The sequence below is a fragment of the Podarcis raffonei genome, chromosome 7 (genome assembly GCF_027172205.1).
Source record: "Podarcis raffonei isolate rPodRaf1 chromosome 7, rPodRaf1.pri, whole genome shotgun sequence".
In the NCBI taxonomy this organism is placed as follows: domain Eukaryota; kingdom Metazoa; phylum Chordata; class Lepidosauria; order Squamata; family Lacertidae; genus Podarcis; species Podarcis raffonei.
This window is the reverse complement of record NC_070608.1, coordinates 88,680,980-88,707,111: the sequence shown is the minus strand read 5'-3', so window position 1 is coordinate 88,707,111 and position 26,132 is coordinate 88,680,980. Positions and strand designations below refer to the sequence as shown.

General features: G+C 42.9%; 1 protein-coding gene across 4 annotated transcripts; it reads left to right on the top strand.

The window, feature by feature from the left end:
* Nucleotides 1–417: 417 nt before the first annotated feature.
* UBE2D2 (ubiquitin conjugating enzyme E2 D2) lies at nucleotides 418–25,124 on the top strand. Of its 4 annotated transcripts, XM_053394921.1 has the most exons (8): nucleotides 11,720–11,843; nucleotides 12,505–12,548; nucleotides 16,742–16,805; nucleotides 17,844–17,875; nucleotides 17,956–18,033; nucleotides 18,123–18,228; nucleotides 22,342–22,435; nucleotides 23,768–24,625. In XM_053394921.1, the coding sequence occupies exons 1-8, from the start codon at nucleotides 11,735–11,737 to the stop codon at nucleotides 23,811–23,813; spliced, it is 573 nt and encodes a 190-aa protein (XP_053250896.1). In that variant the 5' UTR covers nucleotides 11,720–11,734; the 3' UTR covers nucleotides 23,814–24,625. The 4 variants fall into 4 exon arrangements, with proteins under 4 accessions (XP_053250895.1, XP_053250893.1, XP_053250897.1 ...); XM_053394920.1 differs by lacking the exons at nucleotides 11,720–11,843; nucleotides 12,505–12,548 and adding an exon at nucleotides 418–1,021 and having other exon boundaries at nucleotides 22,384–22,435; nucleotides 23,768–25,124; XM_053394918.1 differs by lacking the exons at nucleotides 11,720–11,843; nucleotides 12,505–12,548 and adding an exon at nucleotides 460–1,021 and having other exon boundaries at nucleotides 23,768–25,124.
* The last annotated feature ends 1,008 nt before the right edge of the window (nucleotides 25,125–26,132 follow it).

The window sequence follows — 26,132 nt, the reverse complement described above, 5'->3', positions numbered from 1 at the left end:
ATAGCTCATTCTACAATTGTGTGTAATTAATCCGGTTCCCCGTCCGCCCCACTCCTTTTATTTTTAAACAAAGAGGTTTCTCCGAAGTCAGGCATGCCCAGAGTCTGTTTCGGGGGCCTAATCCGGCCCGCTGGTCAGTTTAATCCGGCCCCTGTGGCAGTTTATTTCCTGAGGTAAAATCCTAAAAAAACCTCAACAACTTTGGCTGGCTCGCCACTTCATCAAATCTGGCCCTTTGAAATTGATTTAAGGTGGGCGGGGGAGGGGGGGTCCCACAGGCGCCACCGAACCGAGGGAGGAAGGCCGTTCCAGGCGGCGACACCGGATGCTCTTCCTCTTCCGCCTCCTCCTCCACGTCCTTCCGGCAGTCCACTTCCGGGAACCTCTTCCGACAAGTCTCTTCTCGCGATAACAGCGTGAAACTTCGCCGGCTGAGCGCCTTCCAAGGGAGGAATCCCCGCCTGGCGACCTGCTTCTTCTCTCTCCTCCCCGCGCCTCCCAGCTGCTCGCCTCCGCCGCCTCCTCCCGTCCAGCCTGTCAAGCCGTTTCCCGCCCGCATTACTCCTAGCCCACCCGAGTCAAAGGGCGCATGCGCCGCTGGGCTCCGCACAGCGGAGGAATCCCGTTGACCTCCGACGCTGCCGGCGTCATAAAAGAACTCCGTGCGGGTGATGCGGCCGAGGCAGCCGCTTGCCTGAAGGGGCGGGAGTCGGGGCGCGCACGCGCGCGGGGGGCGGGGGAAGGCCGAGGCCGCCGCCGCCTTCGCAGGGGAGCGGGCGAACAGCGCCGCCAGAGGAGCGCCGAGGCCGGCAGGGCTGCGAGGAAGGAGGACGGGACAGAGCGGCCGGCCTTCGACGCGGCCCCTCGCGCGCCCCCGCCTGGCCCGCTTCTGCCGAACCGCCCTCCGCGCTCCCTCCGCGGCCGGAAAGTAGTCCCCCTCCTTCCTCCCTCCCTCCTCCCTCCTCGCGCGCCGCCCTCAACAGGCTCCGCCGCCGCGATGGCGCTGAAGAGAATCCACAAGGTAAGGCGCCAGCGCGGCCGGGAGGCGGCCCGGAAGACTCCGCTCCTCCCCGGGCCCGGGTTCCCTCCCGCCCTCGGCAGGGCCGCGCCAGGCTGGGCTGGGAGGCCCGGGCGGCCCTGAGGGGCTCCGCTGCCTCCGCTCTGCTGGGCCTGCCCCGGCCGGGCGGCCGGCCTCCCGCGCTCTCGGGGCAGCTTCCCGCCGCGTTCGGGCCGCGGCATCCAGGCCGGCCGGCGGGGGCGCCTCCGGGGAGGGGGCGCTCCGTCCCAGAGCCTGCCGGGATCGGTGCCTTGGCTCGCCTCTCGAACGAGCCTCTCTTTGTTCGGAGGCGCCCCGATCCTTCCCTCCTTCCTTCTTTCCCCGAGCCTCTGCCCTCCTTGCGGCCTCCCCGGAGGCAGCGCAGCGCCATCCATAGCTTTCCCTGCCTTCCTCATCCGATGCAGTTTTGATGCTACTCTTGCAAAACAAGCACCAGTCTGGCGGCCATCCCTGGGAGAGGCGCCTCCAAGCAGGACCCTGGCCCCGACTGGAAGGCCCGTGAGGGGAACAAACGAGCGAGCCCCGCTTAGACTAGGATGTGCTAAAATCAGCCACATGTGGCCACAGGTGTCTGCGCCCCCTCCTCCCAAGGAGCTCCCTGGGCTGCAGGTGCTCCCTCTTGCTCCGTAGAAATCCTGTACCAAAGTAGGTTATGGAGATGGGGGCCGAAGCCTAATTTCTTTCCTTTCAAAATCAGTGGAGTGAGTTACTCCGTTGAGTTTTATGTGGACGGAGAGAAAACGTCTGCCTGCAGTGAGCTGAGCGGGTGTCGCACACTGGCTTTGACCGTCTTCATTCCCAGGGCCATGCTGCTCGCTCCTCCTGCTACACCTATATCCCCAGTCACTCCTTCTAGTGCCTGTGTCTCAGGTGCTACAGAATTCTTTGCTTCACCTTCAGAAACGTGGCTTAAAGTTTCATTTTGTTTCTGGAAGGGACATTCAAGCCGCAGTGCAGGCTGCATTGAACTGGGTTGGATTTACTGCCAAGCAAACATGAGTAGGACTTACCGTACTTACATTACTTTTTGGATCCTTATTTTTCAACTGGTTAACATTAGCCAGTATACTATTTGGGAGTAAAACCAGTCAAAAGACAAAAGGTGAGGAAGTCAATATGAAAATCTCCCTCTTGTGCACATAGCTTTTAAGAAGACCTGAAACCTTTGTGGATAAATTCCTTTTCTCCAGGCCTACTGAAGTCACTAGTCCTAAAAACATGGACATTATGTAAGGGCTCTTGTGTTTCAGTTGTTATTAGGGCTAAGGCATAGTTTTGACATTTCGTATTATTTGGTGTGTATCAGGAGATGTGAATAATACGGGAAACTTGATGGTATTGCCTGACAATATTGATCATGAGATCAAACATTCCTGGCTGGTGGTACCTAATATCACGTGTGTATGCACATGCACATATAAGGGAAGGGTTAGCTTCCAGCTAGTTCCTGCAGCAAGAGTATAGGTGGTGGCTTCATTTGCCTCTACTTAAAATCCTCCCATAGGAAATTCCTGGTGCTTTTTGGTTGCTATGGTTGACAGGTAATAGTCCCAGGTGATTTAGCAGTAGCATAAATTATGCTATCTTTTATAGTAACATATGTGACAATGGTATAGACTTTGTAACAGTATGCCTTTTGCGTCAAACAGTAACTTTAAGATTTATGAAAATGGAATTTGTCTGTTGTGTGTCGTCATGTTTTATATACAGTACAGTATGTACTCTAAACGTTTTGGGTTGTTCAGTTACAGAATTCAAAAATGTTAGCAGTATATATGAGTATTCAGCTTCTTGTTAAGGTGCCATATGCAGTGTTAGAAACACAAGATCTATAAACCAGGCGCCAAATGAATCCTTAAATCAAGGTTACAGTCGCCAAAATGGAATTTCTAGTTGCCATTTTGGGGCAAGACTGCTTTAAATGATGCACTGACTGATTGATTCTCAGTTAAAGATCTGGCTAGTTCAGATGACAAAGAAGAAAAGTCACTTGATCCAGGGACAGTCCACACATATATTCATTCTCCTGTTCCAACTTCTTTTTCTTAATGGAGAGTGCACCTGCTCAGGCTGCAACAGAAAAAGCATTTGGGTTCCAGAAATTCATTTCGATTGTACAGATAAAATATAACTGATAGAATTCGACAGGATGGAGTATTAGTGTGTGAAAACAGTCCAGCTCCAATGATCCCCAGATGGTGGAGATCTCAGGTGCCATCCTGGCTCCCAGGCATCTTGGTCACAAGTGATCAAATGCCAGGTCCAAAATGTGCCTGGCTAATTTTGAACATTGTACCATGGGTGTCCATGGGAGACGTGTGTGTGGTTACCCCCCCCAATCATTCATGATGTCCAGATCCCCAGCTTTCATTTTTTTAAAAGCTTCTAGTATTTGTAGAACCTAAGATATGAGACAAAATGTTCAGGCATTATTCTTCTCATTTACTTCTGAGAAACTAGCTTGCAGATTCTGCTTTCAGTGTCTGTCTTTGCCATTGCCTCCCTGAAAAATTCCTGCAGGTGCCTATGCTTCTTTTTATCTTTAATGAACTTTACTAATTCACTGTATTGGTAGAGGTGAAGAATCTCTTGCATATAAATAGATTACAGTAGACGAGCTGCAATATCGGTCCTTTGGAAGTTTGCTGAATTCAGCTGGGATGCAGGACATCGTTTTTAATGTGCATTTAGGTTTTGTATAGTACTTGGGGTTGGGTCATCATCTGGTGAATCAGTCTGACATTGGCTGCTGACTGATTCTTGCCTGAGAAATTAAAAATGAGGCTGTTAGGATGTATATTAACTGTATTGTGAAAATTGCATTATCCTTTGGGAGGAAGGGTGGGATCTAAATTTAATAATGAAAATTAATGAAAATTAATATCCTCACGCACCAAAGGCCCCTTGCCAATCACCTTTACAGTAACTGTGGACATGCACACTCATTTAGGAATCTGCACCTCTGTTTTGCAACTCTCTTTTGCCATCTCCCATCCCAGTTAAGCCCACATGGTTTGGTTTCTCCTGTTGGCCATGTGCTTCTAACTGCAGTCATCTCTGAACTGGGAGAGAGGTCAGGAGGAGACATGAATCATGCACGTAAGTAGTCACTGTAGGGCCATGCCACTTAGTATTTGGCAGCCATCTAAGATTTGCCATTGTGTTTGACATGAAGCAGCAGCCAATAATGACAGAGTGTCTGTTGATACATACATTTCTGAATATGGACAACAACCATTTTAGGCATGTCCAACTGACACGCAACAGTGCGTGTGTGCATTGCACCCACTCCAGAAGTGGCTGGAAAAGGGGGTAGGGTGGAGCAGGCTCACAACCTATTATCATTCAGTTTTAGTCACACATTCAAATTTTGACTGCAAAAAACCCACTAGACAAAGCTCAAAACTGGCAGATACATTTTCAGCATAAGAAAGTACACAAGCTTAACTGCTGACTTTCAATGTGTGTGTGTTTTGATGTGCATTGTTTTTAAAAACCTGTTACTAAGGCTAAGAAAAGCCTAGATACCCATGAAGTTAACTGGCTGCAGAGCTGGCTTGTTTATGAGGCAGACTGAAGCGGTTGATTTACACAGCGGAATCCAAGGGGTGCCTCTGCAGGCATCCCTCCCCCTGTCCCACCAGCAGAGAAGCAAAGAGAAGTAGCTGCTGTGGCTTCTGGATTCCAGCAAGATCTCACCAGAACCCTGCAAAATGGCATGCAGGCCTCCAAAGTTCTTAACATGACCTTCCCGAGACTTTGCTTCCCTGCTTTGCTTGCCAGGATCTTGGTATGGTCATGCAAGGCCACTGAGCTATCTCATAGGAACATCACAAGATCTTTCAGGAAACTGCAGCTGTGCAACCCTGGAAGGTGAAGCTTTGGTGGGGGCAGCAAGAAGGGCATGTGTGCAGGGTGGCACCTTCCTGTTTTGCCTCAGATGGCAAAACGGGCTGGGTCAGCCCCAGTTGGATGTTTTTGGGCCAGTTGTGTGTGCTCAGCCTAACCTAATCTATGTTGCAGGGCTGTTTTGAAAGTAAAATGGCTGGATAGAAAGAACCATGAGTATGTAATGCATCTATTACATATACATGTAATAAAGTAAAAGCCATACATGAAATCCTGAGTTATTCTAGTCTTTCTCTTCACTCATTTTGCAAATCTCTCATATGTTTGCTTTCAAGCTCCCTTCAAATATCATGATGGTGCAAAAATGCATGTGCATTCCATCAGATATATACAGGTTCCAGCAAATTCAGTTGCCAAAGCCTCTGAAGACTGGTGGAGCAGCTTTCCTCCCAGGTTTGAAGAACTTTGAAGTGGGTGTAGGCTGTTGCTGAGATTGTTTGGCAGCTGTGTTGACAAAACTTCTGCAGAGCTTTGACCACACGAGGCTACTGGAAACTACTTCTTTTCTCTTTCGGATGGTGGGGCAAGTGTTGTCACCATTGCTTGCAACATGGAGTGCCTTTAGACTCTGACACCCAGCAGTACAATCTTCCCAGCAAGAAAAGGGATGGTGGTCACAGCTCTATTGTTTGGCTTTGCCAGCAAGAACTTCGAAAACGTTGGCTCTTAGAGATGTAGAAAACGAGTCTGAAAGTCACTGTCCCCTTTAAAATACACCCAAGTAGGGCTGCTCCACCCTTTCCCACTCACTGCTTACATTCATTTAAAAGGTTAAATAGGTGATTATACATGCACGTGCCCTATCATCATCATCATCATTATATTTATTTATACTCTACCTTTTCCTCTGTCTGGACTCAAGGCAGCTTATAGATAAAATCAGGGACTACTAAAAACATAGCAGTTTACAGGCAGCAACCACTTTACATGCATCCAGTTGACATGCTTGTTACTGCTGACCTGGAAGTGGTCCGGAAATGGGATGGGCTTATGCATGTTCCACTGATACACAGGGGGGTCAGGAACAGAACCAAATGGTTGCCACCTGTATCTGCCACTTGTCAGATTCATAAATATTTTATATCTGTATTGGCAGTCAGATTCAAAGCATTGCCTAAGAAGCAGTTTTCAGACATCACCTTCCATATGAACTTTCAAAGCCTCCATGAACTGGGCCAAATTTCTCCTGCCCATCTTTTCCCATACTGAATACGAAAATATCATGTACAGACAACCCCGATTTACATGTAAGTCTGATCTTTATGCCCTGCTAAGCCCCCTTTTTTGGCCACTTCTGGGATGCAGCAATGCATGTGTGCTATGATCGCACGTGCATTGAACTAGCGTAAAATGGTTGTTGCCTGTACTATTTTCATAGAATCATAGAATTGTAGAGTTGAAAGAGACCCTGAGGGTCATCTAGTTTAACCCTCTGCAATGCAGGAATCTCAACTAAAGCATCCATGACTGATGGCCATCCAACCTCTGCTTATAAACCTCCCAGGAAGTAGAGTCCACAACCTTACTTGTGGGTCTTACTGTCAGAAAGTTCTTCCTGCTCTTACTGTCAGAAAGTTTTTCCTGATGTTTAGTCAGAATCTCGTTTCTTGTAACTAGAAGCCATTGATTTGAGTCCTTACCCTCCAAAGCAGGAGAAAACAAACTTGTTCCCTTTGCCATGTGACAGCCTTTAAGATATTTCAATCTGGCTATTGTATCTCCTTTCAATCTCGTCTTTTCCAGGCTAAACATACTCAGCTCCTTCAAGTGCTCCTCATAAGGCTTACTTTCCAGACCCTGGATCATCTTGGTTGACCTCCTCTGCACACATTCCAGCCTGACAACATCCTTAAATTGTGGTGCCCAGAATCGGACACAGGCAGAATAGAGGAGTTCTATTACTTCCCTTGATCTGGACACTATACTTCTGTTGATGCAGCCTAGAATAACATTAGCTTTTTTGCTTCTGCATCACACTGTTGACTCATGTTAAGCTTGTGGTCTACCAACACCCCTAGATCCTTTTCGCATGTACTGCTAGTAAGCCAGGTTTCTGCTATCTTATATTTGTGCATCTGGTTATTCCTGCCTAAGAGCAGAACCTTACATTTGTCCCTGTTGACATTCATTTTGTGAGCTTGGGCCCAGTGCTCCAATCTGTTAAGATAATTTTGAATTCTGATTCTGTCTTCTGCAGCATTAGCCATCCCTCCCAGTTTGGTGTCACCTGCAAATTTGATGAACGTCCTCACAATTGCTTCATCCAAGTCGTTTATGAAGACATTGAATGACAACAGGATCAGGACAGAATCCCACTACAGTGGTACCTTGGGTTAAGTACTTAATTTGTTCCGGAGGTCCGTTCTTAACCTGAAACTGTTCTTAACCTGAAGCACCACTTTAGTTAATGGGGCCTCCAGCTGCCGACACATGATTTCTGTTCTCATCCTGAAGCAAAGTTCTTAACCCGAGGTACTATTTCTGGGTTAGCGGAGTCTGTAACCTGAAGCATATGTAACCCGAGGTACCACTGTATTAGACTAGTGGAGTGTGAAGTTCAGTTGCTGGAGTTGCTGACCAACTTGCCTGCCCAGGAGATAGTTTAAAAAGAAGCTTCAACATAGTTTCTGAATCTTGAAGTTCCCTCTGTGTGTTTATGCCTTGCCTTGCTAACAAATGGTAAACAACCTTGCAAGATAGCTTTCTGGTTGAGTTACCAAGTAAATGGCACATTCTTAGCCACAATTCTTAGGTTAGATAGATGGTAGGTGAGGGCCAAAGCCTAGTTTATTTAATTTCAAAATGGCATGTTGTCAAATCCCATTGCTGCAGGAAAAAGTCTCTTTTTCCTACTGAGAATTGCAAGTGATACCAAATTCAGACAGGATACTATGGGACAAATCTGATGAATTTGTTTGCTTTTAGCATACAGCTTCCTTTCTGGAGTGGGAGGACCATATTACCAAAGTGTAATAATTTTTCTTGGCAATTCAAGAGGACATTGATACGAATTCCTGTTGGTTGACAAAGTTCATCTAAAGCAGGCTTCCTCAAACTTTGCCCTCCAGATGCTTTGAGACTACAATTCCCATCATCCCTGACCACTGGTCCTGCTAGCTGGGGGTCATGGGAGTTGTAGGCCAAAAACATCTGGAGGGCCGAGATTGAGGAAGCCTGATCTAGAGTAGTCATGTTCTAACCTTAGCTTTAACAATTAATGCTGCTCTAATTTTTATGTAAACTCTTACCTAGAGTATATGGTGATACTAATGTTTGTGCTTTAAATGATACTAGTTTTGTCATTAATTTGCAATAAATGCTTCTCTGAGAGCCAGTGTGGTCTCCGCTCCTCCACATGCAGCTGCTGGGTGACTTTGGGCTAGTCACACTTCTCTGAAGTCTCTCAGCCCCACTCACCTCACAGAGTGTTTGTTGTGGGGGAGGAAGGGAAAGGAGAACGTTAGCCACTTCGGGTAGTGATAAAGCGGGATATCAGATCCAAACTCTTCTTCTCCTTCTCAGGAATGAGCAGTACAGTAAGCCATCTGAATTGTTTCCTTGTCATTACTGCTAATTGACAAGACAAGCCTTGGAAAAAGTTGACTCAAACTGTAAGAGAGAAAAGTTTAAATAACAAGGAATGCTTCTCCTAAGAGAAGAAATGATGCTCAGCCTGTTTGCATAAGTGTAGGTGTCAGAAATCCATTGCCTAAGGCAGTGCCTGTGTCTTCCCACTGCTGAAAAGGACATCCAGCAGCATGCTCTGTATTCAGATTTTATCATTAGATCCTAGTGGATCAGCTGGTAAAGTAACCAGTGGCAAAGACCACAGACTCAAGCTTGTAACTGAAATTAATCAATTGGTTTATTTTTAGTCAAAATTGCATTTAAAGAAAAATACTTCACCTATAAAAGAATATTGGAAAAATGCATTGCAGTGTTGATGAAAGCAACTTAACTTGTCCTCCTCCTCCTTTGTTCCCCTGCACCCCTACTCAGGTTTGGGAGGAGGAGGAGGAGAGAGAGAAAATTATGTTGCTCTTGAGGAAGTTGTTCTGCATGCACAGTTGGCTAAAACTCTTAGACACAAAGACAATCGTATTAGTTAACAGGCTTTTCCTCTCTGTGAGAGTAATATAAAAGGTTTGCTCATTCAGTGCAATTGTGTATTTAATGGGCTTCTGTCTTGAGGATTGTCCATTCAGAGTCCTAGTGTGAGTACTTTTACAGCTCTGTGGGTTGATAAAGACTGATCAGATATTGTGCTAATCCATAATCTGGGCTATACAAATGAGTTTAGAGGATGCTCCCTGATCCTCCATTACAACTCCATTGTTGTTTTATTGGTTAGTTTACATGGTTTTATTATTTTACTGGTTTGTTTATTGATAATTTATTTATTGTTCATTGTGATTGGTGTAAAATTAAACTACTGTACTTTGCAGCCCCCATTGCATCCTTACTATGCCGTCTGGCAGAGCTTTTCCAGGTAGTGCGGAGCCTTGCAGAACCAATGGTGGCTCGCTGTGACTTTTTTGCTAAGCATTTTGAGGATAAAATCACTTGTATCCATCGGGACCTTGACTACTGTTATAGCGTTTAAACATTGAGAGATGTCCAGAGCACTGTCTAATCCTGTTTTGTTAAATTAATTTCACATGTTTCGGCTTGAGGATTTTGACAAGGTGCATGGATCGGTGTGAGTGACTACCTGCGCTCTGGACCCTTGCCCCTCTTGGCTGATAAAATCCAGCAGGGAGGAGACAGCTGCATGAGCTAGAGAGGTGGTCAGTGCCTCTTTACGAGAGGGGGTGGTTCCTGCTTGTTTGAAGGAGGCAGTGATAAGACTGTTTCATAAGAAGCCATTCCTAGATCCTGAGAACCTCAGTAATCACCAGCCATTCTCCAACCTTTCCTTTCTTGGGCTAGGTACTTGAGCAGGTGGTCACTGACCAGATCCAGATGCTCTTGGAGGAGTCTGATTTTCTAGATCCATTTCAATTGTGGTTTCAGCCTGGCCTTGGCACAGAAACTACCTTGGTTGCCTTATATGATGATCTGTGTTTTGATACCACTGACCACTGTATCCTCCTGGAAGCTATCTAAGTTGAGGGTGGGTGGCACTGCTCTGCAGTGGTTCCTGTCCTACTTGGATGGTCCTTTTCAGTTGTTGATGCTTGGGGACTGTTTTTCAGCATTATGAAGCCTTCAATATGGTGTCCCTCAGGGCTCAATTATATACCCCATGTTGTTTAATATCTGTATGAAGCCTCTGAGTGGACCCATCCAGAATTTTGGCATGCATTGGCAGCAGTGCTCCTTTTTCCCATGTGTGTTTTCTTGGAGCAGTCCTGATTTGTTTCTGGCAGGAGAGGGTGATTGCTGAGGCTCCCATTTTGACCAGTAGAGCCCGCGATCCAGACCCCCAGGTCAGGTAAGTGCGGTGGTGGGGTAGCAATGGGTAGGGCTGCTGGGCCCGGTGGCAGCCTGGGTCTAACTCTGCAAGGCACAGGGTGCAATCCACCCCAGCACCTAGCAGATCAGGGCCTTTGGATGTTGCTGAGGGGTTGTCTGGTGTTTCTGACTTGCATCTAGTAAATAACTAAGTGTCTATTCAGAAGAAAGCTGCACTAGCTTCAGTGGGCCTTACTCCCAGGTATACATGGAGGGAGGGCTATAGTGCTTTGTAGACAGGGCTTTTTGTACCAGGTCAGTGAGGACCACTTGCTTTTTAAAATTCTCCCATATATACAGAACCCCCTGTGCGCCTTTTGGACTGTATCTGTAGGTTTCCCTCTCTGTGTCAATTAACTTGGGTCACATAAGTGTTGCTTACTTTTTATAATACATGGGAGATGGATCTCCCTCAGGAGGTTCTGGACTCTCCTTCCTTGGAGGTTTCTAAGCTAAGGTGGGATGGCCATCAGTCATGGATGCTTTAGCCGAGTTTCATTGCAGGGAGTTTCACTAGAAAGAACCCTTGGGGTCTCTTCCAGCTCCATGGTTTTATTTTTTTTCTGCTTCAACAATATTTCATTATGTTCCTATCATTTTATGTAAGTATATTTTGTATAAATTATAAAAATTATAAAGAAGCATGTTCTATATACAAATAAAACATTTAAATAGCTACCATTCTACCAGTAGGATGGGGGGCCTGGGTGTAGCCAGGACTTTTGTTAGGGGTGCAGGCTTCTGTTAGGAGGGGGCAGAACCTCAGATTTGTATTGATTATTACTGTATTTTTCCGTGTATAAGACAAGCTTTTTTGACCCAAAAATGAGGTTCAAAATTGAGGCTCGTCTTATACACGGGTAGTGCTATTGGGGGCTGTGCGCCGGCTAGAGAGGTCACGCGCTCTGCCCTGATGGGCTCCTGCAGGTAGCCGCTTCCCTGGAGATGGCACAACTGCTGGAGACCTGCAGCAGCCCATCGGGGCAGAGCGCATGGCCGCAGAGGTGCTGCACCGGCTTCCCACAACTGGAAGCCCAACCTGCTTACGGATCCCGGCTGATCAGGCCCGGAGAGAGAGTGCAAAACAGCCAGCCAGCACTTTCCCAGGCACTCTCCTCCTTAAAGGGACAGTGCCCCGCCTGTCCTGGGCAGGGCAAAGGAGCCTGCTTACAGCCGCTGTACCGTTCAGGCTTGTGCCTTCCTTCCAAAGTTTCGCCTCTCCGCAGGGAGCGCTTGCAAATCGCCGAGGGTCTTTGTCGGGGTACGTGGAGAACCAGTCAGTGAATCTCTCCCCACCACAACCTTTTGGTTCCCATGCGTCGTAGAAACCACCTATCATATCCCCGCCCGATCGCCGCCAGCGTGATCAATGGTGGCAATCAGGCAGCTGCAGCGCGGGTGGCTGTGTGCTATGTTCTGGCGGGTGAGTGATTTTCAGGATTGCCCCCCCCCAAATCGATCGACCAATGCCAAAAATCGCTCACCCGCCAGAATGAAGCGCGAGCCTGAGTTTTTAAGTGGCAAATGGCCGCTTGATTGGGGGGGGGAATACCGAAAATCGCTCACTTGAGCCCGAGATCGTAAGGGGCGGGAGCGGTTGTGTGCTGCATTCTGGTGGGTGAGTGATTTTTGGTATTCCCCCCCCCCCAATAATCCTCCCCAAAAGCTTAATCCCCCTATTTTCTAAATTTTGGGGCCTCCAAAATAGGGGGCGTCTTATATTCAGAAAAATACGGCACTTATTGGCGGCATCTGTCCCCTGCCCCCCTTGGCTATACCGATGGGAGACTACAGGAAGGAAAGAAGGTTGGGAACTCCTAGAGAGCGTTCTCTGACACCGCTGGACTCTTCAGAACCCGAATCTTTTTAAATATCAAAAAATAAAAGTAAAATCTTTGAAAGAAGAATCTAGGTGGATACTTCCGTTGTTTTCTTTCGGCTTCCTATTCAGAGGCTTGAGGTAGGAACACTTCTTTGTGAGATTGTTTGCCTTTCTAATTAAAAGCTAAAGGTCGCATTTAAACTGGCAGAGAAAGAACCGTTAAACAAATGCTCAGTGCGCTTTACAAGTTGAATCTTTACAGGTTTACTCAGAAGTACCATTGAATGCTTGGCTGCTTGCTTCCAGTTAAGTATGCGTAGGAATCAGTATGTGACGGGGCAGTTGATATGGCAGTGTTTCATAATTAGAATACAAAAGAACTCTTCTCTCCACCTCCCTTTTACCCTCTAACTTATTGTTGAAATAACTTCTTATAGTATTATTAAGTGGAATTTACATGCATTGTTCGTTTGTTAAGTGCTATATCTTCTCAGGTTTTGGATTTTCTCTCTAGATGACATTTCCTTAGTGGCATATGATTGTGATTGTCTCAGATCGTTTGTTATGGAAATGGTTAAGCAATCCATAATTGTGAGGGTCTTAAATGAAGGAGCTTAATGCCTAAAATCTGGTTTTCATGATCTCTTCTCTGTTCTCGTAATAAAAATTCTTGGACAGAAGAATTAAACAAACGTACATAAAACCCAACTTCAGTATCAGTGTTGATGAATTGATATGATATTGTTGTGGAACTAGACTTCATAGCTGCTTGCTAGAAGCTTCTGCTCAGTTACCAGGCCCAGCCATAATTTGTAGACCCTTGACATATGGGGTGTAGATCTAGGTTCAATGTAGCTTTTATAATCAGACTGCAAATCTACTACTTCCTTAAATTTTAAATATGCCCACAAAACTCCATAGAAGAGTAATATATTCCCCAGAAATCTTTAATGGTTTAGTTGAAGCAGAGGCGCTAAGTTCCGCACAGCATTGGGGCGGCTCATTGCATGTGCATGACATCACACATGCAGCACACTTGTTGGGAGCGGGTTGTGAGGCCCAGGGAGGGCTTCTGCCACCATGGGTAAACCCAGTGTGGCCCTCCACTGTCATGGGGAGACGAAAGGGGGCCCTCTGCAGCCACAGGGAAGGATGCTATCAGACATTATGACATATTGAAATATCATTATGTTTAGAATCATAGAATCATAGAGTTGGAAGAGACCGGGCCCAAGACAGAACCCTGTGGCTGGTGATATATTATGATACTGAAAACCAGATGTCACCCAGCCCTACGTACATGTATAAATGCGTCTTCCTGGAGTAAAATATAACAGAATAAACAAGACTTGAAACCAAGTGGTTTCAGCTTGTCTGAACCAGCATTGACTGGCTTTGCTTTGTATGGACAAGCTGTGGCTTGTTGTACAGGGTTCAGTGGTGAGTTGAGACTCGGCCTTACCTCAGCTCTTGTGTTGATCAGTTTGTATTGCTGTGCTCCAGTTTAGTGTTACAAACTGAGATATGAAAGTTGGGAGCTAAATGGCACCTTAAACCTAGGTTATGGGTGCAACAACAGAATGTCTAGGCATGCTTTTTAATAACAAGAATACAAAGCTGAAAATGAATGAACTGCAGGTAAAATATTATGTTCATTTTTCACATGGTCTAGTCCTTCCCCTGCCTCCCCTAATGTTCTTAAGAGGGTCTCTTCTCCAGTCTTCAGAAAGTAGCTGGAAGTAGGGAGGCAGAAAAAGGTCCTTCTTTCCTTCCACTCTGCAATTTTAATCTGAAATCTTAGGCGCTCAGAAACTGCTTGTGCTAATGAAATTCCCTGTTGCAAAATGAGCCTAGAACAATGGGAGTTTCGAACACTTCTCCAGTCATTTTATTGTCATATTGATGAGAATACACAAGTTAACTACCGTATTTTTTGCACCATAACACTCACTTTTTTCCTCCTAGAAAGTAAGGGGAAATGTCTGTGCATGTTATGGAGCGAATGCCTGCGGATGGCGGGGGGATCTGCTGCAGTCGTGAGCAGAGGATCCATGGTTCCCCTTCCTTCCCTCCTCCGTGGCTTGCTTTGAAACAGCAAAGCGGGAGAAGAGCCGCTGAGTGGGGAGGAGAGAGGGACAGAGAGCCTGCTTGCTTTAAAGGAGCAAAGCGGGAGAGGAGAGGAGCCTTCTCCTCTTATACCCCTCTTCTGCATTATTAACAGCATCCTTCTCCACCCACCCCACGCGTGTTCCTTGTTCCTTGAGTGCTTTTCCTTCCCTCCCCACTTAAAATGTGGTTACAAAGCACAGATCCACATGGATCCTCAGGATTTTTGCATTGGGCTACCCCAAACTCACCGTCAGATCACATGTCTGTGGCCACAGCATGAACCACAAAAATCATACATCCGCTGTTTCATTTAGAATATTTTTTTCTTGTTTTCTTTCTCTAAAAACTATGTGCGTGTTATGGTTGGGTGCGTGTTATAGAGCGAAAAATATGGTATTTTACTAACTTTTTGGTGAATCTGACATGTACAAATATATTTCCACTTAAGACTGGCTGAAAAGGAAAAAAAAGGGCATGTAAAATGTGATATATTGCTGTAATCTTTTTAGTAAAATTGGTCGCTAGCTTGACCCATCTAGTCGGGATATACATAAGGTAGGGTGAGCACTAGTTCTAACAAGGACTGAACCAAGGCCTGCAACTGGCCAAACTTGCATATCGGCAAATATTATATTTTTAGGGCGGTTCACAAAAATGAAACGTCATGTGCAACAGTGTTTTCAGACTTGTTTAATGTGTAAGTTAATTTTTTTCAGAATTTTGTTTGATACAGATTTTGTTGCAATAATCATGAAATGAAGCACTAACAAGAATTCTTTCAAAGCATTGATTCTATCATGCAACAGCAAGTTACCACTCTGCTTTGGAACACTTATTAACAGGAAAGCCTGACTAGCTTTTCAGATACTGTTTAATTGAATAACTTTTTGAAGAAATGCCTGAAGTAACTGATATTATTCTTTGAAGTCTTGTTTATTCCGTTATACTTTACTCCAAGAAGACTCATTTATCCTAAATAGAACCCAATAAGCCCAACATGTATGCACAAAATATGTTTTTTAATGTGATCCCATTGAGATACCAGGATGAAATTTTGCTGGAAGCTCTTAGAAATATGAAATAATTAATACAATTTGGGGTGAATTTTTAAATCATTTTTTAATTGCTTAAAAAATTAAATTATGTAACTTAACTTTAAAATTTAAAATAAGTACATCATGTACCATATCATATTAAAGCCCATGAAGTTCTGAAGAGATTGGTATTTTTAGTTTTGAAATATCTTGATTCTGGGCTGAGGTTTTAAGGTTTTTGTGTAGTCCAGCAATGCCAAAATTGTCAATTTTTTGAAATTTCAAACCCTCATAACTCAGAAACAGGATGAGATAAGAATATTTTTTTTTAGATTTAAGCTTAGTTCTGATCATTCAACAAGTGTACAAAATTTTAAGAAAATTCGACATAAGGTAAAAGACTCATTAAAAATTGGACCAATTTATATGGAATGACCCAAAGGTTTTCCACAATGTATGTTATGAGTATTGATAATACCAGAGTAAATTAAATATCTTTTTCATTATCACAAATGTAAATGATATTTGGAAATGTATTTGGAAGGAAAATCACATGAATTGTGTGTGTGACTCTTAATAATCTAAAGAAAAGTAAGTGAAATAGCCATCCATTATGTTGGAAGTGTACATTGCACATTGGTACACTTAACTTCATTTATGATGTAGTTAGCAAATGAGTCTTGGAGAAAATATGGGATAGGGAATCCAACTAATATTCTCCTATTTTTCTTGCCTGAAGCTAGAATGCAGCATAAGGTGTTAATTCCATACATCAGTGGCCATGGCACCCTGGGGTGCCTTGAATGATGGCCAGGGGTGCCGTGAGCAGCACTGGCCTCTGTCCCTCTTTCCTTCCCTCCCTTCCTCTGATGTCCTCTTGCGTTTCTGCTGGCTCTGCAGGCAAGGGGTGACCTAACTGGGCTCTGAGCCCCACTGGGTTGCCGCAGAAAGAATGTAGTTGGTCAAAGGGGCCGTGGACCCAAAAAGGTTGAAAACCTCTGCCATACATGATTGTGTGAAACATATATTTAATGCTGGAAACAAGATAAAACTAAATTAGAAGCAAATGGTCTAGCAAGTTCTAGAACTATGCCTCCTTAATGTTAACAACGTTCATTTGAAGCACTGAAAGAAAGTTGATGTGCTTCACCAAAATCAGGTTGCTTCATATATTAGCATTTTGTTTTATAACAGAACTTAAATATAGGTATTAATGTTGATATTTTCTCAGTTTTTCTGTAAGTTTTTAATTAGCATTTAAAAATAATAAAAAGCTATAGTAGAGTGTTGTTTACTACGACTGCTGTGTGGAAATAAAATTACTGTATTTTGAGTCAACTGTGTGTTTGTTTTTAGGAATTGAATGATCTGGCACGTGATCCTCCAGCACAGTGTTCAGCAGGGCCTGTTGGAGATGATAGTAAGTACCTATAATTGAGAAAAGGCCTTCAAAAGAGCACTTCCTCAGGCAGAGAGGAAAACTGACCTGCACATATACAACTGAGATTATGTTTTTAAAATCTTTAAACAGGCATAGTCAATTTAGAACCAGAATTACATAATCTTAATCTTCTTTTAGGATACACAATTAAACAGTGACTAAATTGGTTAAATAAATTTCACACTGGAGACTACCTGCCCAAACTTCTCCAAAGGCTACATGCCCTTTATTTCAGCTTAAAATAAATTGGCGATGTCTCACTCTTTTTAAAAATAGCTTTTGTTTACTTGACCATATGATAGAATCTTTAATGTTTTTCTTGAACAATTTTTGTTGTTAATTTCTTTATAACTTTTTGTTGCAGGAAATTATCTATGCATTCAATAAACTAAGCTTATAAATTTACTTGTAAGGCATTCGCTCCATAACACGCACAGACATTTCCCCTTACTTTCTAGGAGGAAAAAAGTGAGTGTTATGGTGCAAAAAATACGGTACTTAATGGAAAATAAATATGTGTTAAATGAAGCATTTAGTGACTAATTTGAACAAACTTTGATAGGTCTATTACAAGAAGTAAGTTGTGTGTTGTGGTAAAGAGGCAAGTCTTGCACCTTTCTAAGTAGTTATCTGTATTAAAATACTCAATACGAAAAATGCCTTTCTTCTAAATAGATTGGTGTGAAACATGAAGGGGTGAATAGAACACACATCTACTTCCACTGAACAATTAACTTCATTTGAGGCCTTGACTGTTGTTGCAGGAGTCATTCATGTACATGTACATGGCATGTTTTGTTGGGTTTCCTGCATGTTGCCCATACCCTGCTTATGTCACGACATTTGACGAAGTTGAGGGTGGAAGGCAGACAGTAAGCTTGAAATACTGACTCCCTAGTTGAGCTAAGAGTGAAATAGGGGTGACAGGGATCTACTTTTGCTGCACCATATTCAAGGCATTCTGTTTGCACTGATCGCTGCAAGTAAGGTCATATCTTGTTTTCCTTCCTCTTCCAGTGTTCCATTGGCAAGCGACAATAATGGGACCAGTAAGTATCTTTCAAACCTGAAATAGCATTTATAAACTTAACTTTAAACTTTCTTCTAATAGTTTTTCTTTTCTTTTCAGAATGACAGTCCTTATCAGGGTGGGGTGTTCTTCTTGACGATTCACTTCCCAACAGACTATCCCTTCAAACCACCTAAGGTGGGTTTCTTGTTTACATCCTAACAGTGCTGGTGTAGTATCTGTTTTAGTAAATAAAAGCTATATGAAAGAATGTCCTTATCTTACAGGTTGCATTTACGACAAGAATTTACCATCCAAATATCAACAGTAATGGCAGTATTTGTCTTGATATTCTACGGTCACAGTGGTCTCCCGCATTAACTATTTCAAAAGGTAAGCATCGTGGCTCTGAGCCTAAATGAATGGTAAGTGATTTCTAATGTTAATGTAAAAGGTATTGCATATTTCCCAAGGTGATGCATCTCTTTAAATGGCACACACCCTTACTGCCCAGTTTCTTGATTATACCTAATTAAGTATTTAAGGCTATGTATGGTGCATTTTACAAAAGCTTCCTCTGCCCAGCTAGGTTACTGAATTTGAGCTGGCTAGTCTGCCAATATTTAACAGTTAGGAGGACCCTGTTTCAAGCATGTACTATGGTTGAGAGGGCGAAGTAGCATCTTGACATGTGTGCAACATTCGCCAGAAGATGCCTGTATCACAGATGAAGGAGATAACTTGCTGCTTTCTAAGCATAACAAAGGTCAGTGTGGAGTACTGAAGGGATACATAAAATAAGGGACAAAACAGCGTCTGGAAACTAGCAGTCAAGCAAAAGATATGACAACCAGAGGTGACGGTTTCTGGAAAATTTTGAATCTGAAAATTTTCTGATGCCCCAGGTAGATTGGGATCTGATTCGGCTTGTTTGATTTGTATTTAGTAAGCACAACACACACACACACACACACACACACACACACGTGTGAAAATAGGTATTGTGTGGTGGTCATTAGCCTAAATGGTTCTAAAAGAGGTTATTATGTGAATCCATAGTGTAGCTTCCTTACTAGCTAGTTACCAAAACTTGTCTCCATTTTGGTTTGTGTGTGTGTTTGTTTGTTTGTAATTAAGTGGTATATTATTGAAATGAAATAAACAAATAAACAATCATCTATAAGCAGCATACAGAAACTCAATACGGTTTTTGTGGTTTAGCACTGTTGCACATAAGCTGAGGTAGAACAGATAATTGTTATGTGAGCCTCCTTGGGGAGAGTATTCTACAACTTGGGGGCTATTATTGAAAACATGAAACTAGCTGCATAGTCAGAATATGCTTTTAGGTACATTGAGTAATGCATTGAGTAATGAGAGGGACATTGAGCATGCCCAGGCAGCTTTCCCTTTTTACCACGGCTGCTACATGCATCTGATACCTGGAGCCTATGCCCCCCACCCCTTTTGCTGTTTTTCTTGCTTGATGAGCCTGTGCACACAAACTCCCAATTATCTTGTGGATACACCACTGCCGTAAATAGCCCACCAAATTGCTGCAGCCAGTCGTCAGCAGGCCTTGCCGCAGCAACCAATCACACGCCCAATCACCGCTGCCAATCTCCTGCTGCCTGGTCTTACCATATATTCCACTGAGTGTGTTTGCAGCCTTTGTAGGCATGTGCTAGGCTTGGAACACTTCAGCTGAGTTGTGAGATACAAGTATGTCTTTAAATCTGCCATTGAAATCAGTTTAAATTAGATGGAGTTAAAATTGAAATCAAATTCAGATTTCATCCAAACTAGTTTCCCCCCTCCCCAAAGGTATCTGCTCTGCTAGCCTCCCCTTAGAGCATGGTGCTGATAACACCAAGGTTGTAGGTTTGATCCCCAGAAGGGACAGCTGCATATTCCTGCATTGCAGGAGAGTGGACTAGATCAGGCTTCCTCCACCTCAGCCTTCCATTTGTTTTGAGATTACAATTCCCAGCATCCCTGACCACTGGTCCTGCTAGCTAGGGATCATGGGAGTTGTAGGCCAAAAACATCTGGAGGGCCACGGTTGAGGAAGCCTGGACTAGATGATCCTATGGGTCCCTCCCAATTCTGATCTGTGATTCTGTTTGATAATCTGGTTCCCACTTCATGTAAGCAGCCCCTGACCTCATTTTGACCCTGTTTTGTCAGTCTCATTTTACATGTAAACTAGTTGAATAGGCGACACATGATGTGTTCTGTTCAGCACCTAACACCTGATGTTAAGTATCTAGATCTTTGGAAGATGCTAGTTAAAAAGTATTTGGAAGGGGGTGAGGCAACAGCAGGTATGTTGCATAGTGGTGGCAAGGAAGGTAGCCCTGTCAGTCACAATTTTAAGTCCCTTTGTGATTAATTATTTCAGTTTAACTAGTGGTACATGTGTGCTGTCACTCCATCCCCAGTAACTGTTCTGCACAGGCAGAGTGTTGTTTTAAGAGGGATCTGCCAAACCACACACACTGGCCACACACAAAGTTTAAAAGGTCAAAGATTGTTTAATTAGCTAAAGGCTTGGAAGAAGAAGAATGTTTTTGCTTGGGACCTAAAGATATGCAGTGTGGGTGTCTAGGGAGAGTGTTCCCCAAATGGGGAGCTTCTGCAGAAAAGGCCTGTTCTTGTGTTGCCATCTTCTAGACCTCCTGTGGAGGAGACACATGAAGAAGGGCCTCAGAGGATGATCACAGGGTGTGGGTTGGTTCATATGGGAAGAGGTGGTTCTTGAAGTACTGCTGTCCTGAGCTGTTTAGGGCTTTATAGGTCAAAACCAGCACTTTGAATTGGGCCAGGAAACTAATTGTCAGCCAGTGCGGTCAAGCCAGGATTGGTGTAATATGTTCAAACCATATTGCTGAAGTTTCCAAACTTCAGAGGCAGCCCCACACTGCAGTAATCTAACCTAGAGGTTGCTAAAGCATAGATGACAGAAGCGTGGCTTTCCCTGTCCAGATAGCTGGGCCACCAGCCAAAACTGATGGAAGGCACAAAGCACCTCCGAGGCCACCTGAGTCTGAAGCAGCAGGCAAGGATCTAGAAGTTCCCCCAAGCTGTGTACCTGCTCCTTCAGATGGCATGTAGCCCCATCAAGAGCAGGCAACCTCCCATCCATCTGGTCTACAGAACCCCAACCACTAAGAGTGTCTCATTCTGCCTTCCACTTCTTGAGGAGTGATTTTTCCACTGCCTCTTTCAAGCAGGCAGGGAGCACCCTGATCTTGCAGGGAGGCATTAATCACACCCCTGGTCCAGCCCAGCCTTCCTTCCTCTCCCTGCTAGTTTTGATCAGCTAAGAGGGGCAAGGGTCCAAACTGTGAGCAGTCACCCTGACTGATCCAAGCACTTTTTCCACATCCTTGAGCTGAAACTTACCTAGCTAGTGATGTGAGATAGGGAAACTATCCATAGAAGAAGCTTTCCACTTCCCAAAAAATATTGTTCCATAAAAAAAAAGAACCAACACCAACCCAACTGAGCAAAGCTGTTTTTAACCCCCCCTTGCCCCTTGTTGTTTTTTTAAACAAACGCGCTGTTCAAATCAAATATTTCTGATTGCTGGGGGGGAGGGACTTCAAATTATGATCAGTTCAGGGCAGCCTTTTCCACTTGGTAGTTTTGAACTATGCCCCAGGCAGCAAAGCTAGAGCTGATGGGAACAGCTGGAAATGCTTGTTGCAGTTAATACAATTATCCAATATTACAGCAAATTGTTGTGTTTGAAGCCTTTTTGGTTTCGTTGCCACATAAGATGTTGAGTGTTATTCCTTGGCTATAGTTTTACCCATTGCAGTAAGTAGCTTTCAATGTATATGAATTCTGTACAAGTGAGTGCTGTTTCATGATGGACCTTGTTTTATCAGCCATAAATAGTACCAGAAGTGTCAAGTAAGTGTCAACCTCATAGAGGAAGTATCAATGTATTTGAAAGAAAATCCCAGGAAATCTGGGATTTTTAGCTTTATACACAAACTATGGAACATCTAAACCAGCAGGGACCATCATGTTTCTAGTTTTTGTTATTCTTTATGTATTTTTAGTATAGAGGAGTCTTTGTTTTCCTTAAAAATAAAAAAGTCCTTTAGGATTGCAGGTGAGGTAGGAAGGAACATACATCCTCAGTACCTTAAATTGGACTCTTGTGCCAATTCTGTTCTCATGCTTCCCAAACTCCAGTATTTAAGTTCCAACTGGCAATGTGGCTGCTGTTTCCCTACATTAGTCAGGAAAGGCATAGTTTCTAATTCTGCAACCAGCCCCAATGTGTAGAGTAGGGAAGATGTGTCACATTGGAAGGTGCTTGAACCACACCCGTGTTTTTAAGCCATGTGGAAGGAGAGCAGTTTCAACCTCAGTGCTAGATTATAAAATTACAGAAAGGTGGGATGGAGGCTAAATGAAGAATAGAATGAACTTGCTTCTTACCTGTATTCAGCTGTACTTAAAAATTCTAATGTAGTGTGTTCTTCCCTCTAGTACTTTTGTCCATCTGTTCTCTGTTGTGTGATCCCAATCCAGATGATCCCTTAGTGCCTGAGATTGCACGGATCTACAAAACAGATAGAGAAAAGTGAGTATGGAAGGTTTTTTTATAGCTGAAAACCTGAGAATGGACAAACAGTTTGAAGACTTTGTCAACTAACTCTTTGACTAACTCTGTGCCATGGGCACTATTCTTTCTTTTTACAGGGTGTCATCTGCTTCTGTCAGCTGCCTTGTATTTTTATTTCCAGCTTTAAAGTATTTGATCTCAGTCAGTAATTAGGGTTATTTTTTCAATTGGGGCTGGTTAATCCAATAAAATTTCAGTTAGTGTCCTCTGCACCTTTATACATGACTGTTTTGCAGTTGCCTCTCTTCGTCCTTACAGTTTCTGCTTTTAGGCTACAGAGGGAGAAACAAACTTTTGCCACAAGACAACCTGATTCTGGTGGTGGTAGGTGAAAAATAATTACATGAGTGGCTTCATGAGTAGCGGCAGGGATAATAATGGACAGATATTGCTAATTGTAGTGAAAAATTCTTGAGGTTCAATTGATTCGTTTTAATTATATATTTTTCCAGTCAATTACTACTATGAATGAATAGTTCAGCTTGAGGCAATTCTATTACAACATTGAACTAAAACTTCCTTTAACAGTGTAAAAAGCATTTAGTGAAGCTTGAGCACAATGAAAGTGCACACTCTGAAATGCAGCATCTTTCAACACCCGACATCAAGATAATTGTAAAAGTGACAAGTCAGGACTAAAAACAAGAACCTGGAATTGGTTCTTAACATTTGAGCATCTAAAAGTGCAAACTTGAATAACAGGTGATTGCTGCGTAAAATCTTTCTTAAATTCTTCCAGTTATAGTTGCTGATATTAAACTGAAAATCTACTGATTTGTTCAGATGGCAAGAGCAAGTGGAAACAAACATTCAAAATTTAGAAGATATTGCAAGACTGTTGCCCATGTTGTTGTTTTAATGGTTTTCATTAATGAACTGCAAGGCTTTCTGAAGTTTTTCTTGAATATTTTGTACTGCTTAAGAACTCAAACATTTCAAATGCCTTTTAAACTCTGGTTACTGTTTTTGTTTGTTACTATGTATGGCATGTGTATTTACATTGTAAACTATCCTTTGATCCTCAGATAAAGGACAGTATAGAATTATTATTGTTGTTGTTGTTGTTGTTGTTGTTGTTGTTGTTGTTGTTGCTATTATTATTATTATTTATTATTATTATTAACTGCATTCTGACTGCAATGTTATGGAGACTTTTTAAAGTTACTTTGCCTAGTGCTTTAGCTTGATTGGGTGCTAGAAATAACTTATGGTTAATATGATCTTAGCAAAGGGCTTCTACTGCTTGGTGCAGTTTGCACTTCAGTAATCATCCTCTTTTTATACATACAGGTACAACAGAATAGCTCGAGAATGGACTCAGAAGTATGCGATGTAATTAAAGAAATTATTGGATAACCTCTACAAATAAAGATAGGGGAACTCTGAAAGAGAAAGTCCTTTTGATTTCCATTTGACTGCTTTCTATGAGCCCACGCCTCATCTTCCCCTGTGCACATGTTTACCTGATACAGCAGTGCTGCGTGTTGTACATACTTGGAACAATGAAATACTGTATTCCATACCAACATTGACTCCTAGCAAAGAAATGTGTGTGAAAAGCCAGTTCTTCAAAGTCTAGTTGTGAGCATAAAAGCATTCCTAAAATATTTAAATTGGGCATAAACCAAAGGTAGGGGGAGGGGGCAGAGAGTAAAAGGCTTTCAGTGATTGAAAAGGAGAATTTTGTTTAAGTGGAATCCTTTTAAACTCATAACAGTTATGAAAAACATATGTGAAGAACTTGAAGCTGTTTCTGTATTTTTATTCTGAAGGACCTACTTAGGTAAATGTATGACCAACAAGATCAAACTGTACCCACATCCTGTGTTTAAAGGTCTAAGTTTAACTGGTCAGCATTTAAATGCATTGGAGCTATTAGTGCATCAAGTGACGTTGATTTTGTTTCAGCTCCTCTCCCCCTCCCCCCTTCCCTTCATAATTTTGGTTTGTATGTGTTTTCTCAGTTAACATAGCTAATAGCTCTTATTTTCTTAAGTTTTTAACTGCTTAGGTCTTTCTGGATGTAAGGGTAAAAATTCATTTGACAGACTTGTGTATATTTAAAGACCCAAATGCTCCTTTGGAGCTTGTACGTTCAAGAATGATTAATCTGTGTAATAAACTGATTACTACAGTCATTACATATAACTGTGTGAATAGGCTTAATTTTTTTATGGGCTAAGATTTAAAGTCTATAGTTCTTGTTTTTTAGGAAGTTGCATTTGAGAATAATCAGTCTTTAAGCTTCATCGCAGAATAAACAAGTCAGTGAGACAAACTTCAAGTAGGGTGTGAAAACACCAACATCCATGATAAACTGGAATCTGGAAATCTGAATGCCTGTATGTCAGAGCTTGACTGTTAAGCCAGATAAGCAACTTGCTGATTGAACAACATTTCAGAAAGTTCTGTTTAACATGGGACTAAACCTGTGCCTGTGTGCTGTGGCGAAGGGATTCCTTGTGTAATTTTTAAGAATGTAAAACGACAAGGTGGGATTTTTTTTTACAGAGGCATCAGCACAGACTAACACAAAATATAGCTTTTAAAGACTGTTGCACTAAATCACTTGGAAATGTTCACTGTACCTGAAATATCTTTGGATGGCATTCATTTGAAAAATAGTAAAAATGTAGTTTAAAGTTTACTTGTTAAACGAGTCTCTCTCTCCCCCCCCCCCAGCCTTAAATGTGAATAAGTATAATCTGCAGTGGAGAGGTGCTGGCCTCTATCTCATTCAGCCACAGTGCTCTTCCTTGTCTATTTTCAAATACCCTTGCACAGTTAAGGAAGAAATGTCCACTACTTGTTATATATTTTTTCCATGGGTTCTCTCTTAATGTTCCTTGTTTGTGGATCTGACATTCTGTTGGAGGTTCCTACCTGTTCTTTGAAAAAAAAAGTGTGTCGTTAAATTTTCAGTTTCCAAGAACAAGTCAGGCAGCCTACAACTTTGTGATAATATTACAGTTTTTATATCTTGCCTTTCAGACCCACCAGGGATTCTTTATACTTGTATAGCAAATATTTAAAGTTTACATTTAAAATGCTTAAGAGTTTCATAAAATTATCTCAATCCTCTCAGCAACCCAGCTAGAGAATCCAGTATTATTATCAAATTGCTGCTGAAGAAAGATGCTTGATGAGGGACAGCCAATGAGCTGATGGTTGGACTGAGACTCAAATAAGAGCTCTGGACTTGCAACTAATTCTCTTCAGTCACGATACAACTAATGGCCTACTGAATCCTTCTGTGTACAGGTTTCTGGTCATAATGAGTAGCTGTAGATTTGGATAGTAGTATAACCTCGTCTATGAGTAAGACAGAACAGTGCCTAAACATTTCTCCACATGACTACTTATGTGCTAGATGGGCAGAACTAATTTGTTTTTGTTTTTCTGGCCTATTGAAGATTAGGTTGTGTGTTTATTCAGCCTACATTATTCTGGTTGAATTTTTATCCAAGCCGCTCTTCAGCTTCAGTGAGAACAGGAAACAACTTACAAATACTTAGCTTGAAAAGTAGAATGAATGGAAGGCTGAATGTGGTAAAAAGAAAAAGTGCTATGGTTGAGAGGCAAAGACAATGCAAAGACAAAGCCGTTCAGACTGCAGTTCAGAATGACAGGGGAACAAGGGGAGAGAAAGGGAGGG